Consider the following 20972-nt stretch of genomic DNA (forward strand, 5'->3'; position numbering starts at 1 on the left):
GAGTCACTAAGTTAAAGTCAAAGGAAAGAGACGCTGAGGAGCTGGGGATTTGGAAACCAGTGCAGGGTTCTACGCGGAGCATTTTTACAAGGAGCACATGTACGCGCCTAAAAATGTAGGCGGACACAAAGACATTTAGGAGCACAATGAAAAATATTTGAGGTATTAAAGCTAGAATCCTTAATTTTTCTAGGCACATTGGTGACTAAATTCAAATTCCAGGTCGCACAGCAATAATTAAAATGGCCGCACTGTAGAGCCCTGCAGTGTCTGGGGAAAAAAAACAACCCACACACATCCCTTTCAAACCCATACAGGCAAAAACCAATCACATAAATAAATAGATGATGTCTCACTGTTGGTAAATGCAACGTGGTGGGGGGTAAAGACAGCATGGTAACCAGATGGTGCTGTGTGAGCTGTGTAAAGGTTAGTGCAATGATGCAGGCCAGTCTAGAGGAAGCGAATAGGTCAATTGGATTGTAGAGTGAATGCTTCCCATTGTAAATGTCATGATTAAGCTTACGATGTCCATTTGAGGAGTTTTGACATTTCAAGTCTCTAAAAGGTGTGTGCGTATGTGTGTGCATAGTCGTGTAATTCCAGATGGGTGAAGAGATAGGGGGACTCACAGAGACTGTAGAGAGTAGAGGTTCTTTATAGCTGTACTTGGAACAGTCTTCAGCTGGTTATTCTGCAACATCCTGAGGGAGAGAACACAGTTTTATAACCTGAACTGTGGTCACACCAACATGCCTCCTCGTTACAATTTCTGCACAACAAAATCAAATCAAATTTTAATTGGTCACATACACATATTTAGCAGATGTTATTGCGGGTGTAGTGACATGCTTGTGTTCCTAGCTCCAACAGTGCAGTAATATCTAACAATTCATAACAATACACAAATCTAAAAGTAAAAGTACACAATTAAGAAATATCTACATATTAGGATGAGCAATGTTGGAGTGGCATTGACTAAAATACAGTAGAATAGAATACAGTATTTACATATGAGATGAATAAGCAGTATCTAAACATTATTAAAGTGACTAGTGTTCCATTATTAAAGTGACCAGTGATTCCATGTCTATGCCTCTAAGGTGCAGGGTTGAGAAGCTGGCCAGGTGGTAGCCGGCTAGTGATGCAACCAGCAGTCACGTGGTGCGTACGAGAATGAGAAGATCAGCTCTGTATCAAGTTAAAGTGTGAACACAGTATGAAAATGTATGCACTAACTACTAGTAAGTCGCTCTGGATAAGAGCGTGACAAATGTAAATGAACACAAAAGGACTACAAAGTGTTGCAGCCTCAGTCATTGACTCTATCTAGCACCTCAGGCTTTGTTTCATAAGCTTGTGTATGGGTTCAGGGTGAAGTAGAGTGTACAGCATGCATTACAGTATGGGGAGGGGAGGATGTGTGTGTCTCTGAGCACACACATTTGTGTCTGCATGCATATAAAAAAATATGTATACTGTAGTTGCACAGCAATAATTAAGGAATAGTATAGTATTCACTGTAGTGTTTTTGCAAATATTACTCACTGTATTGTTTAAAAAATATATATTTTTAATTTTACCCCCTTTTTTCACCCCAATTTCATGGTATCCAATTGTTTTTAGCTGTTACTATCTTGTCTCATCACTACAACTCCCGTACAGGCTTGAGACAGAGGAAGGTCGAGAGTCATGTGTCCTCCGAAACACAACCCAACCAAGCTGCACTGCTTCTTAACACAGCGCACATCCAACCCGGAAGCCAGCTGCACCAATGTGTCAGAGGAAACACCGTGCCACTAGCGACCTGGTCAGCGTGCACTGCGCCCAGCCCACCACAGGAGTCGCTAGCGAGCGATGAGACAAGGATATCCCTTCCGGCCAAACCCTCCATAACCCGGACGACGCTAGGCCCATGGACCGGCCGGCTGCGACAGAGCCTGGCCTCGAACCGAGTCTCTGGTGGCACAGCTAGCACTGCGATGCAGTGCCTTAAACCACTGCGCCACCCGGGAGGCCCTCACTATATTGTTTTTGCAGACTGAAGTCCGCAAAAACACTACACTCCAAAAATGCAGATTACCGTTTGATATGAAAATTTGATATCGGCCCTAATTAATCAGCCATTCCGATTAATCGGTAGACCTCTATTATCTATGACATAGAAGTGGGGGGCTTTCTCTGACAAAACGTAATAGACAAATACTAAAAGAGCAAATTTGCAATAACCTGTAGGTAGGTAAGACTGGAGTCTGAACGGAAGGTTCAGAGCTTCTGCTCTTTTCTATAACCATAGGGAATATAATACACTTAGTGTACAGAGCATTACGAACACCTTCCTAATATTGACTTGCACCCCCTTTTGCCCTCAGAACAGACAAAATTTGTCGAGGCATGGACGCTACAAGCTGTCGAAAGCATTCCACAGGGATGCTGACTCCAATGCTTCTCACAGTTGTGTCAAGTTGGCTGGATGTCCTTCGAGTGGTGGACCATTCTTGATACATACGGAAACTATTGAGTGTGAAAAACCCAGCAGCATTGCAAATCTTGACACACTCAAACTAGTGCGCCTGGCACCTACTACCATAACCAGTTCAAAATACACTTCAAATCTTTCCTCTTGCCCATTCACCCTCTGAATAGCTCACATACACGATCCATGTCTCAATTGTCTCAAGGCTTTAAGATCATTATTTAACCTGTCTCCCCTCCCCTTCATCTACACTGATTGAAGTGGATTTAACAAGTGACATCTATAAGGGATCCTAACTTAACTGGATTTACCTGGTCAGTCTGTCATGGAAATGTTTTGTCCACAGTGTAAATGGTCTATCCTTGACATGTATGTTTCACACTTACAGGTGGCACAAATTGGGATATGGGAAGGGGAATGGGCAGGGTATATGCAAATTAAATACTGTCATATTTACTACAGTAAAAAAAGTTTGGGCGGACTAACATTTCATGAGTATTTACTATAGTATTCTACAAAATTATATACTACTAGTACAACACACAATCAAGGGATACTACAATGTGTAGTATAGTATTCTACAGTATACTACAGAATTATATATTAAGTACTGTAGTATTCCATAGTAAAATAGTATATTTTATGTGGGGTGTGAGTTCTTGACCATGTAGTGATGAGTGTTTGTATCTGTCTGTGGATCCTAGTATCTACTGGACACAAATGTGGCTATGGTGACTATCTCCCTTCCTCTCTACTATCAGTAGTCTCTGTCGTCAAAGCAGGCTAGGGCCCAGGGGAACAGGCCCTCTGGTTTCCTGCCTCTTCACACACGTCACATGACCACTGCTCGTTGGGAAGGAAGTGAACACCTCAGTTTTATTTCATTCACCAATTTTATTTACAGGTGTGTGTGTGTGCGTGTGAATGTCTGTGTGTTTGATTTTGTGTGGGTTGTGCCCGAGCACTCACCAGTACTGGTCTTTGAACCGTTGGCTCAATGTACAGTCACAGAACATACAGGTATTATATGAGTGTTTGTCTGTGTGTCCGTGTTGTAAGTGTGTGTGGAGGACCAATGAGCGGCACACTTACAGGACTTTGAGCTGATGTAGTCCAGACAGAGCGTCAGGGTGGATGAATGAGAGGTCATTTCCTGCCAGTCGTCTGAGGTAGGAGAGAGACGAATAGAGAGAAAGAGAGAGAAAGGAAGAGGGAGAGAAAAAGATGGTGATCAATTCAGAATTGCATCGGAAGCTAAACGAGGATTCGTACAGTAATCTATATGTTGTTGGTACAACTTTCAAAGCTCTCAATTTAACAGCTTCACTTTGAAATGTTAATACCTACAAGATTGAAAGTCATCGACCAAAAAACAAATGAAAAACCTCACAGGTTCCAGTTTGTGTTATCAGGCATAGCATAGCATAACATAATGCCTGAGGTGCCAGAGAGACGTGTCAGTGCGACGGCATGTTGTCAATTCACCAGACACTCTGGGGAGAGAGTGGATACATTAGGACTGGGCCTGCGTTTCCCCTCCGGGGCCTGGTCGACCTCCCCTTCCCTTCCAGCCAGGGTATCAGGAAGAACTGGCAGTGTGAATAATCATGTGGGGGCGGGTTGTCAGGGACTCATAGTTCCACCAAATCTGGCCTGGGAGATTAGCACCAGATTTATCACCCTCTGCAACTTGAGTCGGGTGGCATTAGATTCCCCTGCAGCCAATAGTTGCTGGGTGTGAGCCTGAGAGCCTGGGGAATCTGAGTAACAACTCCCACCATGCCCTAATACAACCCCACAACGCACCGCCTTACTGGGGCCTACTCGGGGACACACTTCCAGGGATGTCGAACACAGTTGGTCCATCATATAACAACCAGACAGCATCATATGACAGGGTCTCTAGTCTAAACACACAAACGCTAGTGGCAGACTTCCACTGTGATCCAATGGCAGACCATGTTAAAAATCACATATTTGTTGTGGTTGACAAACATGGTTAGGATTTGGAAGGCTATATAATGGTACATGCTCTACAACTTGACTTGGCTTTGGCTCAAACCAAATGATTGCCTTCCAGTGGTGGATTCCAAAGGACACGCTTCACCATCAAACACCCAAATCAATTTGGCTTCTCATGTGTCTTTGTCAATTATTCATTTCACAGCATTTTCATTGTTTCTCAGCAGCAAACTGTAGGCAAATAGGACAGTTTCATGCACATAAATCAAGCCTACTCCTTGACTCAATTGCACTAAGTTTGCGGCAACTGCAACTACTGACAATTATTTATTATTAATCTGGGACTCAAGTAACACATCTTCAGGTTTGAAAGCAGAGTAGGATTTATGTGCAAATTGGTTAGTGTGTCTGCTAGATTTATAAGGTACTGTAAACTTTACGTCCACAGTCTTGGAGCTGGTCAACGCCCACATGTCTACGGCCCAGCCACCACACGCAGGCCTGCTAACAAATTGCTAGGACATCCTTCACATTTCAGGGTGAAGAACCTCCCCACCCATTCCCTTTCTCTCAACAAATTCAGAACACGTCCCCCTAGGCTTTGATGAAGGCAGAAGAATGTGCTAATCCTTGTTGAGGAAAGACTAAATCCTTCCCTTCTGTAGCACCACTCCCACAACCATTCTATTTCACTAAGAAACTCACTGGTAGACAACATACACTTTAACATCAGAAGGTGAAGAGATTTGGAACACACACTCAGAGACAAATGTGTGCAGAGACACAGACAAATACACAAGCACTCAAACACAAATTGAAGGGGATGACTCCCCTACATCTCTTTATCTGTCAGCATGGTAGCTAGGCTGTGTTGTGCTTTGTTCAGGATGGGAGGTGTGTATGAAGGAGGGTTGCGTGACTATCAGAGAGTGAATGCTTCTCTCTGGGCATGTCCCCCTCTCTCTCAGTCAGCCCTCAGGGCTGGAGCTGTGGTTCAGTGACACAACACCCCCCCAGGCTACAGAGCCATCCGCTCAGTTCACTCAATGAAACATTATGATTTGTTTCTTGGATAAGGCTAAACAAACACAAATTAAAAACTAAAGACAGCTGTCAACAAAAAAGCATTCCGAAGCATGAATATAACTGCTAGGCCCTACAGTGCTGCTCAGTAGGGTTGGGCGGTATCCCAATTTTAATACCGAGATACCGTTTCTGTACCATACCGGCAGTGCACACAATGGGAGCTAATTAAAACAAAAGAAAACTAGTTTTTTGTTTATTTTTTTTGGGGCACAGAACAATTTAGGCAACAGGGATCCGGAGGGGAATGAATGTCTCTGCCGTGACCAAAAAGCTTGATCTTGACATTTAGCAAGCAAGTTAGCAAAACAAATGCGTAGCTGGGGCCCTCAGCCTGATATAATTGATTTTGGCACATCTTATATTTCTTATAGTTATACTCAAAAGCAGTGGCGTAGTACGCACCCCATTTTTGAAAATGCACGCACCCCAGTATTGAAAATGATACTGTAAGTATTTTGAAAAATACCCCGGTATACGGTATCTCCCAAGCCTACTGCTCAGCTACAGAGCAGGATGGAACCCAGAGAACAGGTTTCACTAAGTATATTTGACACTGGGCAGAGACCCCTGTCCCTGCCTGAAAGGTAATGTTGAGTGGTAGAGTGCAGCGAGGGTGCGTTTTTTGCCAGGTTGTCATGGAAACCATTATTTTGCCTTCTTCCTTCCTGCCTGGCATTCCTCCACTTACAATGCGATGAAAAGTAAATTGCCCTTTGACAGAGCAGATGAAGTAGACCTAGTGTTAGGAAAAGAAGGGAGTGAAGTCTGGTCCGAGATGATATACACAGACAGGCTAAAATAACATGGGCACAGAAGCAGAATAATGTTAGCTGGTCATTTTGCATTCTCAGGGTGACATGTTACCTGATATCAGGTAGACAGATCGTATCCTTACTTCCAGCTCTGAACCAGACAGAGGGGTATTTCAAGAGTTTTAAAAAATGACAAAGATTAGATATGCTCATTGAATGGGTCCCAGAACTGAGACATGCGGTTGCCACCCTGCAAATTCTCAAAGAAAACACATTGAAAGAAAGTGAAATATCTCACATACATGTTCTCTGGAATCATACGTAGCCTATAGTCATGGTACTTTTTGATAGCTATCATGGTATAACTTGCCCTTTCTGAAAACACTGCAACTTAGCAGACTACAACTCTGTGGTGTTAGAGAAACTACAGGGTTCTTTATATCTTGTTGAGCAACTTGATGATCAAACATAATACAACTGGTCTGTTGTGGTTGAAAACCACTGATTATCTTATGCATGTGACAACAACTATAGTGGGTAATGTAGAAGAGATTAATACTCACAGTTCTTCTAGATAGGGGAAGTTCTTGAAGACAAAAGCCGGGAGCTCTGTGATGTTATTCATGCTGATGTCACTGTAGAACCAAACAACAAGCGTCATGAGTGGATCAGTATTTCTCTCAGGTTAGAAAAATAACACAGTCATGATTACAATTAAAATCTCAAACAATCAAGGTGGATTTATACTCCTAAAGATGCAACAACAGAGAATTGCAGAAATAGTACATAATGTTTGATGCCATGGTAGTGTGTAACAAATGTATCTTTTTGGGGGCATAACTATTAAGTAACTGCTCAGAAGCATGCTTTCAATACGGTTACATTGGTTTTCATGTCATGTAGATTGGTAGAGGGAAAGTACGGTCATCTTCCCCAGCAGTATAATGATTCATTTGGGCCAAAACAGGTCCCCGGTAGTACTGTAAACCCTTGAAAAAACCCTCCTCGTATTGCCCAGGGGACGTTCACTTTTCCAACTCACTGCAGAGAAAGACAGGCATGTAGCGGCACGACAGCTATGCAGACAGCACTCACGTTTCTTCCCCACCTGACTAATTCAGTATGTGACTTACATATAGTTGAAGTCGGAAGTTTACTTACGCTTAGGTTGGCGTCATTAAAACTCGTTTTTCAACCACTCCATAAATGTCTTGTTAGCAAACTACAGTTTGTCCAAGTTGGTTAGGACATCTACTTTGTGCATGACACAAGTCATTTTACAACAATTGTTTGCAAACAGATTATTTCACTGTATCACAATTCCAGTGGGTCAGAAGTTTACATACACTAAGTTCACTGTGCCTTGAAACAGCTTGGAAAATTCCAGAAAATGATGTCATGGCTACAGAAGCTTTGGATAGGCTAATTGACGTCATTTCAGGCAATTGGAGGTGTACCTGTGGATGTATTTCAAGCCCTAACTTCAAACTCAGGGCCTCTTTGCTTGACCTCATGGGAAAATCAAAATTATTCAGCCAAGACCTCAGAAAAATACATTGTAGACCTCCACAAGTCTGGTTCATTCTTGGGAGCAATTTCCAAACGCCTGAAGGTACCACGTTCATCTGTACAAACAATAGTATGCAAGTATAAACACCATGGGACCACACAGCCATCATACCGCTCAGGAAGGAGATGCGTTCTGTCTCCTAGAGATTAATGCACATCAATCCCAGAACAACAGCAAAGGACCTTGTGAAGATGCTGGAGGAAACAGGTACAAAAGTATCTATATCCACAGTAAAACGAGTCCTATATCGACATAACCTGAAAGGCCGCTCAGCAAGGAAGAAGCCACTGCTCCAAAACCGCCATAAAAATCTAGACTACAGTTTGCAACTGCACATGGGGACAAAGATCGTACTTTTTGGAGGAATGTCCTCTGGTCTGATGAAACAAAAATAGAACTGTTTGGCCATAATGACCATCGTTATGTTTGGAGGAAAAAGGGGGAGGCTTGCAAGCCGAAGAACACCATCCCAACTGTGAAGCACGGGGGTGGCAGCATCATGTTGTGGGGGTGCTTTGCTGCAGGAGGGACTGGTGCACTTCACAAAATAGATGGCATCATGAGGCAGGACAATTATGTGGATATATTGAAGCAACATCTCAAGACATCAGTTAAAGCTTGGTCACAAATGGGTCTTCCAACAGGACAATGACCCCAAGCATACTTCCAAAGTTGTGGCAAAATGGCTTAAGGACAACAATGTCAGGGTATTGGAGTGGCCATCACAAAGCCCTGACCCCAATCCTATAGAAAATGTGTGGGCAGAACTGAAAAAGTGAGTGCGAGCAAGGAGGCCTACAAACCTGACTCAGTTACACCAGCACTGTCAGGAGGAATGGGCCAAAATTCACTGGGCCAAAACTTATTGTGAGAAGCTTGTGGAAGGCTACCCGAAACATTTGACCCAAGTTAAACTGTCACATCCTGACCATAGAGAGTCCCTATTTTCTATGGTAGAGGGCGTGACTGGGGGGTTAGTCTAGTTTATTATTTATATGTGGGGTTCTAGGTTTGTTTTTCTATGTTTGTGATTGTGTATGATTCCCAATTAGAGGTAGCTGTGGTAATCGTTGTCTCTAATTGGGGATCATATTTAAGTAGCTGTTTTTCCCACATGTGTTTATGGGATATTATTTTGAGGTAATGCACGTAGAATCTCTGTAGTCACGGTTCGTCGTTAGTTTATTGTTTATTTGTCTTTATTTGTTATAAAGTGAAACTAAGTAATGTGGAACTCAACATCTGCTGCGCCTTGGTCCGACATTTATTCTAGCGAACGTGACATAAACAATTTAAAGGCAATGCTACCAAATACACTTAATTAGTATGTAAACTTCTGACCCATTGTGAATGTGATGAAAGATAGAAAAGCTGAAATAAAATCACTCTCTACTATTATTCTGACATTTCACATTCTTAAAATAAAGTGATGATCCTAACTGACCTAAGACAGGGAATTTTTACTCTGATTAAATGTCAGTTATTATGAAAAACTGAGTTTAAATGTATTTGGCTAAGGTTTATGTACACTTCCGACTTATACTGTATGTAATACATAGAGTAACCATGGGCAAAATTGTGATCGAATCCAACTGAAGTTCTAGGAATTGAGAGATTGTTATATAGGCAGGTTTAGTAAAGATTGTAAACTGATTGCAGAAGGATCCTAAAGCAGCCAACAGATTAAGGCACATCCAACTTCCAATAAAAATGACACAGGCTATAGTATAAAAGGACTGGTATGGTATGACACCATAGCCATTCCCTTGTGTTCAACAACTCCACAGAGAGTACCTTTTAACTTTGGGCCACTCATCTTGATTAGGAATCCTTTCATCGGGTTCAAAGAGGAGCCCATAGACACCAGATGTTAGAGTTGAAGCACAACAGGACTGAAAAAACATCCTGCTTTTGATAATGAAGCGAACCCCCCAAAAAAGGGTCCATCTTGAATTTCACTACCAGCCGTCCCCAAAGTCTTGCATGTGTGTGCATGTAGGACTTTGGATCCTTAAAGGATAATATCGCCCACCACACTCCCACCCCCCATGTTTCTAACTACAAAGGCCCCCAACAGAAGCCCTCATCGTCCCTGCAATCTATCTTTCCCATCTCCAGGTTACCTAGCTTATCCAATTTCCTTCTAGGCTCTGTACAATGGTGCTTCCACCTTGATCCCCCCCCCCCCCTCCTCCTACGGACTCTCCTTGGGGCGTTGTGTGGCCACTATTTGGAAGACTTTCCCGGTGGTCCCTCCTTTGGATACATTATGTCTTGCTGACAGCACCCCTACACCTGCACCCTGTCACCATCTTCCACAGGCTGTTGGCTGCCATGGTCAAGAGTGCAGGCAGCCACAGGGACAGGATGAAAGCGGTGGTCTGTGAATGCTGTCACCCTCCCTCCCAGCTGCTTTAGTCATCAGGGGACCTGCCTATCCTACATAGAAATACAGCTGTGATACATATAGAAAAAACAGCACTCTTTCTGAAGCAAAACAGTTACATGCCCACTGTTTTTAGGGTATGAAATGTCAACATGACATCAAATAATGCAAAGGTGTCACTTTGGGCTCATATCAGCCTTGGTGGGAAACGGAAAGAATCACATTTCCAGCAAGAGTTGCCAAAGGTTTCACTTCTCAAGCGAGATTTCCCTACATTTAAAAAAAGAGATCGGCGACAAAGACATCCTTCAAAACACTAATCACATCCAACAGAGGAAAGTATGGGGAGCAGGCAGCAGAGGAAAGTATGGGGAGCAGGCAGCAGAGGAAAGTATGGGGAGCAGGCAGCAGAGGAAAGTATGGGGAGCAGGCAGCAGAGGAAAGTATGGGGAGCAGGCAGCAGAGGAAAGTATGGGGAGCAGGCAGCAGAGGAAAGTATGGGGAGCAGGCAGCAGAGGAAAGTATGGGGAGCAGGCAGCAGAGGCTGTTGTCAAGTCTCAACAGAGCACCTTTAAAACTCCCTGGGAATTCACTGCCAATACAAGTAAATAGAGACATACAGATCATCTTTACTCAGAAACAAATGTCAGCTAAAAGACACATGATACCTTTCCTAAATCACTTTTGGGGTCAACGACAAAATCTAAACAATTTAAAAAAAAAGCAATAATTCATCATCTCTGCTATGATGCAAGATGAGAATAAATATACTATCTCAGCATTATCTCAAAGCCAACCACAACCTCTCCATGGTAAGAGGGTCAAAAAGAGGTCCACCCTGTTCAAGTCTCTGGCAAGTGAGAAATTATACTTGTTATTTAGTGGCTTATTGTGTGGTCTCTGATGGTTGGATCATGGTTTTAGAAAGGTTTGTGGTCATAAGCACATCCTTAAAGACTTTGGTGCTGGGCTAATAAAGAGGGCCTACACACTGTTTATGCCCCCAATTCACTGACAACTGATCCAAAACGGATCTTGGTCAGAATGATTTTAACCTGAGCTCAGCATTAGCTTCCCCCTCACAATTACACAGGCCACTGGTGTTTGTCCACAGACCAGACAAGGAGCTCAACAAAGCCACACAACAACCACAGAGCTCCACATTACAGACAGATAAATATACATGGAAAGATTGCCAAGCAGTGCAAAGGCAGACCAAAAAGAGATTCAAATTAAAGTGACTCCAAAACCAAGGCGTGTATATGTGGTATGTGTGTGGGCGGATCAGACACTGGCTGGCATGGAGCCATGAGAGGGAGGGGAAGCTACCGTGCCAAGAACAGCAAGAATTGACAGACAGGACAACGGCAGATAACTAAGATAGTAACCTTTTTCCCCAAATCTCTATGTCCTTCCTTTGAAGATCTCTGGGCGCAGAAGGTGGCAAGTGTAAAAAGTATCTGATGTAGTCTCTGCAAGGGCTTTGCTTCAAGGAGACATAGCCTTAGTTCAGATGCACCATGAATCTCAAGGTGATCTTCAAAAGGAGAACAACTTCACTTCTTCAATACCTTTTGGCAGTGTTTATTTAGCAGGCTAATGTAATCTAAATGAAAATCGATATCCTGCCGGTAGATCATTTGTTGAGGTAGAGAAGCCAAACCGGGCACCAACCCAACCACCTGCTACCATTGACTACCTCAGAAGTAAAGCAAACTCAGTAATGCTTTGGCTTTTTAGCCCCCTAGTCCCTTGACAGCAGAGTTGTGGGAAAAAAATGCAGGTAACGGGTAACTATTTTCTCAGCCGGCTGTTTCTTATTGATTAGAGAGGAGGTGAAGGTGGTGAGAATTGAGGAAGATGGCTGAGGTTCCCTGACTGCCATGCTGGAAAGGAACAAGGGCACTTTGTATACACAGACGGGCAGAGTGTTCCACCATGGGAGTGCAGAGAAGGTCAAGCATTTACCACATGGGTCCTAGGGGAGACTGATTCGCTGTAGCTAGAGTGCAAACAACCAGCCTGCAATGCAAACATGTCAGTCCTAAAACAGTGAGAGACAGAGAGGGAGAGAAGTGATTGATATTGGTATGGGAGTTGTTGTCGTTGTAAACGTACTGTTATTTTGCTATTCAAATGTATGTTTTTTATACCAATTTACAACATTGAATTGAACCAAGAGAAAAAGAGATATGACAGACTATGTGATGATGAGAGAGCTGGAGAGGACTACGGAAAAATAGGATGAAAATTAGGAAGATAAGTGATCATAAGTAAAAGGGAGTGTGAGTTGTGTGAGAGAGAGAGAAATAGACAGAGCAAGAGGGGGGGAGAGGTAAACATTCTACCATCTAGCAGTCATCCTGTTTGGGAGCGGAAACCAGTGACTAGCTCCTTTCACCTCTGCTGACCATGAACAAAAGTATCATTCAGCTTAAGATGGATCGAGGGCACCAATGGCGAGTGAGCTAGCTGGACCAGTGAGTGAAAGGGCATTAGTCCCCCTATCCCCTCCCTCCCCTAAACTTGTGCTTGTTCACACTATGAAAGGACTTCAATTGAGATGAGATGTGAGAAGTGACCACCTCCTACCCCAAACCCGCATGCACACATGAGAGCGAGAGTGCACAGTCACCAAGCCCTCAAAAGACTGAGATGTTCTTTTGTCACTCGTATCTAGCAGAGATGCAGCAGGCATGCACTGTCAGAGGGGAAATTTGTGTACAGGGTGAGGGGGGTTCCAGAACGTATTTCTCTTTCTCCCCACCTGTTGTCCTCAGGCAGGAGAGTCTCATTTTCAGCTGCCAATAAAAAACGTAATGTACACACCAACATGCTGCAGGCAGCTCCACCCCCCAGCCCACCTCTCCAACCTTCCCCTGGGCTGCTGGCTGGTGCCAACCCAACACTCTGATTTATGGACTGATAAAACAAAGGGCACAGGCCAATTCCCATCTGTTTCAAATTCCGTAAGATTATGCAAATCAACAGATGCATAAATGTTAAAGGATTGTAGGATATTGCCAACGAAAGTGGCAATGTACAGTACTGTATATTATTTTGTGACTACGTATATGGGTTACTAATTTTGAAGAATGACGACACGTGAAATAAAAACGTGAAGTAACGCTCTCTAAATAACTACAAATGCAGGACAAGAGCAGGTCTAGTCATACCTCTGTCTGGAACTATTCCAATTTAAGAGGACATTCCAGAATTCCAAGGACAGAAATTCAACAAAAAACCTGACTTTCAAAAGATGGAGTTAATGTCTGTGGCCCCATTTCTTTTACTTCTCTTCATAACATAACTGCTGCCCTCCATTCTCCTCTCTGCTTCTCTGTACAACAGTTTCAGTACCTTCATGGGGTGGCAGGTTGTACTGGATGGAATCACAGCAGGAGGAAAATCACAAACAAAGCCAACCTTCTGGGAAACCATTCTCCTCTCTGCTTCTCTGTACAACAGATTCAGTACCTTCATGGGGTGGCAGGTTGTACTGGATGGAATCACAGCAGGAGGAAAATCACAAACAAAGCCAACCTTCTGGGAAACCATTCTCCTCTCTGCTTCTCTGTACAACAGTTTCAGTACCTTCATGGGGTGGCAGGTTGTACTGGATGGAATCACAGCAGGAGGAAAATCACAAACAAAGCCAACCTTCTGGGAAACCATTCTCCTCTCTGCTTCTCTGTACAACAGTTTCAGTACCTTCATGGGGTGGCAGGTTGTACTGGATGGAATCACAGCAGGAGGAAAATCACAAACAAAGCCAACCTTCTGGGAAACCATTCTCCTCTCTGCTTCTCTGTACAACAGTTTCAGTACCTTCATGGGGTGGCAGGTTGTACTGGATGGAATCACAGCAGGAGGAAAATCACAAACAAAGCCAACCTTCTGGGAAACCATTCTCCTCTCTGCTTCTCTGTACAACAGATTCAGTACCTTCATGGGGTGGCAGGTTGTACTGGATGGAATCACAGCAGGAGGAAAATCACAAACAAAGCCAACCTTCTGGGAAACCATTCTCCTCTCTGCTTCTCTGTACAACAGTTTCAGTACCTTCATGGGGTGGCAGGTTGTACTGGATGGAATCACAGCAAGAGGAAAATCACAAACAAAGCCAACCTTCTGGGAAACCATTCTCCTCTCTGCTTCTCTGTACAACAGTTTCAGTACCTTCATGGGGTGGCAGGTTGTACTGGATGGAATCACAGCAGGAGGAAAATCACAAACAAAGCCAACCTTCTGGGAAACCATTCTCCTCTCTGCTTCTCTGTACAACAGATTCAGTACCTTCATGGGGTGGCAGGTTGTACTGGATGGAATCACAGCAGGAGGAAAATCACAAACAAAGCCAACCTTCTGGGAAACCATTCTCCCACCTCTGGGGACAGCAGGGCCTGCAATGTGCCTCTTGTAAGACTGCTGGACCTGTCTGCTTCTGTCATTATCTCTGTGTGTGTGTTTATGTGTGTGTCAATTTCCCTGTCTCTTTCTGTCCATTAATCTCTCCCTTCAGTCATTTTCCATATCTCAATTTATCAAGCTCTTCACTATTTGCCTGTCTTGTTGATCGCCGTCTATCTCTGCTGTTTCAGCAAAAAAGCTTATAATTGCCACTAAACATCACAGCAGATGATGTGTACCCCAATTAATAGATTAAGTTGTTTGTTTGCTGACACACTAATGTAAAGTGTTACCAAAAATATATTTGATTAAATTAACATTATGGAGGTAAATATTTAGTTTAGTTCGTTAAACAAACATTAGCTCACTTCCGGTAAGGAGCATTACCAGCTCAGCACAGCCTCCCTGTGCATTAACTCTGACAAAAAGAGTATTTCTACAGCTGCGATGTGTCGCACTAATCCATCATGACCCCTGACCTCTCTACTCACCAAAACACAGAAGGAATGGAAAGAAGGGGAATTTAAGAGACGGAGAAGAGACATTGAATGGAGAGGGAGGGAGAGAAATAGAAAGAGATTGACAGCTGCACTAAGGGTCAATTCCACATTAACATAGAAACATTTTTTACTTTAAAATGTATTTCAAACAAAAACCAATGATTGACCACTTTTGACAACGTCAAGTGAACATTTACTTGAAGCATTGTCAGTGGAAATTGCTAGGTAGTCCCTGTGCATAGAGTTGTATCATTTGTTTGCAATCATTGGTTTTTGTTTGACATACATTTTAAAGTGAAAAATCACTCTGTTGGCGTGGAATTGCTCCAAGGCAACCCGACAAATACTCTGAGGGCTTGAACTGAATATATCACGTAGTTATGAGCTAAAAAGCTGTCACAAAGCATTTGGTTAACCCTTGCTCAGTGTAGGTGCACAAGAAACCTTCACGCCCACACTTCCAGCCGTAATACGTTGACTTGGCAATTGTAATACAATATTTGGGGATGTGTTGGTAACTTACACGCAAGATCATGATGTTTGATAACAGCATACACTACACTGCGTCTTAGTTTACAAATTGGTAAATACCACGGTTTCTCTTCATTTTACCTGACACAAAACATCTCTACATTGGAAGTTTATTGGATCAACTCTAGAGCGTGTGTATTTCTACAATTCTGCTGGATATTAATGAACTCAAGAAGTCAATAAAATGTACTTACAGTCCATGTGGTGTAATGTTCAGGTACCTAGGTGGAAATAAATATAAAAACCAACCCCTCAGCTTTTATGTTAAGTGAAGTAAATAAAGGTGATGGTGATATTGTATACATTTACATTTCTCATTCAGTCTTTGATATGAAACTGTTCTGTATCAATACCCACTGGGTCCAGACCTCAATTCAACATCTATTTCACGTTGGTTCAACGTAATTTAATTGAAATGACATGGAAACAACTTTGAATCAACCAGTGTGTGCCCAGAGGGTAGTCTTCTCAAGGTCAGATACTTCCTTCTTTTCCACATTAGGAAGCACATTTCCTTCATCCACCTTCAATAAATAACACATAGACCCTTTGACGCCCTTGGGCGGCTGCTCTGTTTATCATTAACTAAGACATTGTGAAACCTTTAAGGCCAGTTAACCAGAAATGTATTAACTATGTAGTCCCAGTCTCAGTTTCTCCTCAGTTAGTAATGCTCTTTCTCTCTAGTAAGGTAGTGCAGAGCAACTCGCTTTTCTTGGTACAGAGACAAAGACAGATATGATGGCGGAATCACAGGGAATAAAGAAAAGAAACAGTCATCAGTCCTTAAAATCAACTGTAGGCTAACTAAAAGACCCATGTCATAGGGCTTTTTGTTTAGTTGTTATTTTGTGTTGATCACAACAGCTTTTTCCTTTCGGCGGTTCCTGAACAAGATTCAGAAAATATTTTATTCTGTTAAAAATATAGTCTACAAATAATTTAACATTGCACATTTTCCCCATGTTGATAAGTTGCTTGAGCCACAATTTTGCAACTTAGGAAACTTTGGAAGGAAAGAAAACAAGACTTAATTATTATAGTAAAGTGTTACTGAACTGGCACATTCCAGGGTGAATTCTGGTGTATCCCTAATCACTTTGTAAAGGACATGTATTGCATATGTAAAGGATATGTAATGCAAATATCAGAATACCAACCACAACAACTGTCTCTGAGATGATGGGTATGTGTGTCCACAGTGTTGTATTTTAGGGATAGGCATACACCTAAAGTGACATGGGACTTTCTCTGCCATGATGTGAGTTGGTGAGTGGATCTGCATTCAGGACAAACACTCTGTGGCAGGTATAATCACAATCAATCGAGACCACAGAGCTAAGACAGGCCAAAGAATCAGCAAATGAAGACAGATCCACCTTCTTGCTTTACACGGGATGGGCTACTATTCCACATGTCCCTAAATATAAGTGACTGTAGTCTAAGAAAGTGAAGGTCCAGGTGCCAGGCCAAGGAATATGCTATAGCTTGTATGCTTTTCAGTATAGTAAAATACTACGGTATAAGAGGGGTCATATCAAGGAAAGGTCAGCAAGTGAATGAGTTTGGACCAGCATGAAACATTTTGGCAACCATTGCATTAAAATAATAGCCTAGCCAATACTGTATATACTGTACCAACCTTCAATTTTATGGGCTACTTTTCTTCATTTTTTGTGCTTGCTCTCTCATACCAACCACAATAATGGGTTTGTTATCAGTTGAATAACTGATCCACAGCCCAAAATTGTAAAAACGCACTCGATTACTTGGCTTCATTGACAGCCATTGTGCAAAACTTTGCTCCAGTATTGACGTGGAGAGGTGCCCCTCTCGAGTAACTAGTGGCCAATCTTACCATTACAAACACGTCCTAACCAGGGAGAGAGATTGATTGTAGGTTTAATCGTGTTTTATTACTCAGTTTCAATATGTGTTGATACTTACAGATAGTAGGTGAAGGCGCTTAGACCAGTCGGGACAGTGGTCAGACCTTTCCCAGAGCAATCGGCGCCTCCGTCCTCGTCGCAGCTGCATGAGGACGAACAAATAGCCGGAGTGGAGTGTCCTTGACCAGCCGCACCATTCCGTAGTGAAAACAACCGTAAAAATATCCAGATGACAAACACGCGCATGTTCTTCTTCTGTTCAGACGGAGCAAAATGGCTTTACGTGTTTCTCTTATAAGGACATGTAGGCCAATTTTCATGTGACTGCTATGTTGTGATGGCTTGTCCAAGAAGCTTGAATACGTATTATTATTGATAGGTAGTCGACCACTTCAAGGATGTAACATGTTAATGCATCAGTCCCACCAAACATATATCCTTAACTACCCCTGTCAAATCTGGGACATTTTCTTTACTCAAACAACGCGGTTTACCTTGCACTAAGTGTCCTCTTATTCATCCCGTGTGGAGTATTGGTCCCATAAAAATAAGTAGCACCCGTCCACACAGACGACAAAATTGGCACCTTTTGCTTTTTCCGTTTTCGTTGTCCCATTAAATCAGAAAACCAGGCGGATCCGTGCGTGGACAAAATAAGAAGCCTCAATACAATTCTCCAACCGAAATGGGATACACTTGGTGACTTATTTTTGCTATCGTTTCCCTCCTGATTTGTTTCCTGTAGAAAAACACAGTCAGCTTTCAGCCATTCCTCACGTTTCCTTCCTTTGCTCCCTGCCACCAGCAGCCCGCTTTTTCTTGCTCACTCCGTAAGCACCCTGCCGGACAACCTGCCACACGATCTGCTGAATACAGTATGTTAATACTGACCTACATATTAATTATTTCACAACGTCACACTTTAGCTTTAGTAGGCAACATACTGCAATTAATAAGTTTGTCATACTGCAATTAATAAGTTTGTAATTGTGTAACAATTAATTTAAATGATCAATTAATTTCCACCTCAGTCCTTTCTTTGAGTGTGGTACCATCTCAGGTTAGTCCTTTTGTAGTAATTGGTCAATATCTGATATAATGGTAGGCTTATCATTCTTGTTTTAATGAATTCCAAATGACTGAAATGTAGTTATTATTAGATAAGCCTAATTGTCAGGTTATTATCATTTTTGCCATATGTTTTCTACCAATAATACTGTAGGCCTAAAATAAAGTGTAACCAGACAGTTTCTTCAACAACTACATGCTCCATGCCAGATGAAACTTGTTACTTAGCCTCCTCGGGTCAAATGTTATTTGTTTGATTACATAATTCTTTGTGTGGGTCCTGTGATTTGTTGAGTTGGAACTTGGGCCATGCACCCTTTTCTTTAATTGAATCTTTATTTAACTAGGCAAGTCAGTTAAGAACAAATTCTTATTTACAATGACAGCCTACCGCGGCCAAACCCTCCTCTAACCCGGACGACGCTGGGCCAATTGTGCGCCGCCCTATGGGACTCCCGATCATGGCCGGTTGTGATACAGCCCGGGATCGAACCTGGGTCTGACACCTCTATCACTGCGATGCAGTGCCTTAGACTGCTGCACCACTCAGGATTTCTGCTTGACTCCTGCCTCCAACAAGGAGGAATGTGAAAGTGTGACAACAATCCTGCCAGTAGACTAGATACTTCTCTCCCAATGGTTTAAGAGTCGCTGTGCTAAATAGGACTCTATCTTCACCAACCGGGTGGCGGGCAAGGTACTTTGTTACTTGTCCATTGCTCCCTCCTCCAAGCGTTGCTCTTTTCTGTGGTTGGGCAGGCAATCCTCTGTGGCTTGTGTCAAAGCCTCTGCCGCAGAGGTGACCAGTGCGAGTTCCCCAGAGGCATGCGGACCTACAGTGGGTGCTGTCCAAGGTGCCATTCAGCCTGTTCAACATACAAATATATGGATAGTGTATGATATCGAAGTGGATAGTGTATGACATCATTAAGAAACGTTGTAGAACCAGCCATCTCTCCAAACTGAGTAGCCAGAGAAGAAGGAAACTTCTTAAGGATGCCACCATCGGCAATATCAGCTTTGAAAGAGACACATCATTCTCTACACATCAAACTCTGAGCATCATGGAATCAGGGCTGTGTTCTGTTTCATACCTGAGAGAAAAACTGATCAGCTCATTACACTTGTTGTTTGGGTCCATAGTGACATCAGCATGAATAACATCACAGAGCTCAGAACATTCATTGTCAATAACTTTGAACAGAGAGTATTCATATTTTCTTGTACATGACTCATAACACAGTTTTTGTCATACCCATATGATAATCAGTCATTTTAAAACACAACGGAGACATTTTTAGAATACGTGTTTGATCAATATGTTGCTCAACAAAATATTAAGAATTCTGTCTTTTCAATTGAAGTTTCTCTTACATCAAATAGTCATGGCATTGTGGAGTCAGTTAATGTAGCGTTTTCAGAAAGCCATACAGTTTTTTCAAGCACCGAAATGATACTCACAACAATGTCATCCAATTAGTTCTAAATGTTATTAGTGCACATGATGGTGACATACATATAACATGCAACATACATTCCGCCACTGTGTGTGAACGCAACAGCAGCCAAGTTTGTTCGAATGGAGAGGAAGATCCTGCAAGGTTGTCAGTTTTCATGTAAATTATATTTGCATAATTTTGCAAGTGAAAGGTACAAAGGCACTTGTTATGATAGATTGTTTGAGAAGGAAATTGTCCAAACAGAAGCACATTAACAAAGCAAATATCTATGTAACATAGCAGGTTTATCAATGCATTGGTGGACGTACATAATGGGCAGAGGTTACAAATGTGTTTTTAAGTGACACATTTTTACAAGTTTTGGATCCCTTGATGTTAAATGGAGTATGTAATACATTATTAGATTGTCACATTTACCAATTTACCAATACCTATGGATCTGTTATGTCACCTTTTATACAACCTTTATAGAGTGTGATATACGTTTTAAGATTAGTAAAAACCTTTTGCACGCTATATAAAGCCTTTATATGGGGAGGGGGGTGTAGATCAGCTTTAATATTCCAGATAGATTTGGCATTTATAATCTCCCTTATTTGTTTATTCACCCCTCCCATCCCTACCATCCCTCCCCTGATTGGGGTAAGCTAACAATACGTCCTCTATTGCAACCTACCGTGATTATAACTGTAGTTAACTCATTCGGAAGTCGGAAGTTTACATACACCTTAGCTAAATACATTTAAACTCAGTTTTTCACAATAACTGACATTTAATCCTCGTAAAAAATTCCCTGTTTTTGGTCAGTTAGGACCACCACTTTCTTTTAAGAATGTGAAATGTCAGAATAATAGTGGAGGGAATGAATTATTTCAGCTTTTA

General features: G+C 42.3%; 1 protein-coding gene across 1 annotated transcript in view; it reads right to left on the bottom strand.

The window, feature by feature from the left end:
* Positions 1 to 18416, bottom strand: part of LOC118394187 (leucine-rich repeat-containing G-protein coupled receptor 4) — a 30349-nt gene extending 11933 nt beyond the window's left edge. The window contains exons 1-4 of the mRNA XM_052462529.1: positions 17621 to 18416; positions 6840 to 6911; positions 3569 to 3640; positions 633 to 704 (exon numbers count right to left, since the gene is read on the bottom strand). Of these exons, the coding sequence (XP_052318489.1) occupies positions 633 to 704; positions 3569 to 3640; positions 6840 to 6911; positions 17621 to 17808 (404 nt within the window). The 5' untranslated portion in view covers positions 17809 to 18416. The remainder of the gene's footprint in view (positions 1 to 632; positions 705 to 3568; positions 3641 to 6839; positions 6912 to 17620) is intronic.
* Positions 18417 to 20972: the final 2556 nt, after the last annotated feature.

Source organism: Oncorhynchus keta, chromosome 14 (genome assembly GCF_023373465.1).
Source record: "Oncorhynchus keta strain PuntledgeMale-10-30-2019 chromosome 14, Oket_V2, whole genome shotgun sequence".
Lineage (NCBI taxonomy): Eukaryota > Metazoa > Chordata > Actinopteri > Salmoniformes > Salmonidae > Oncorhynchus > Oncorhynchus keta.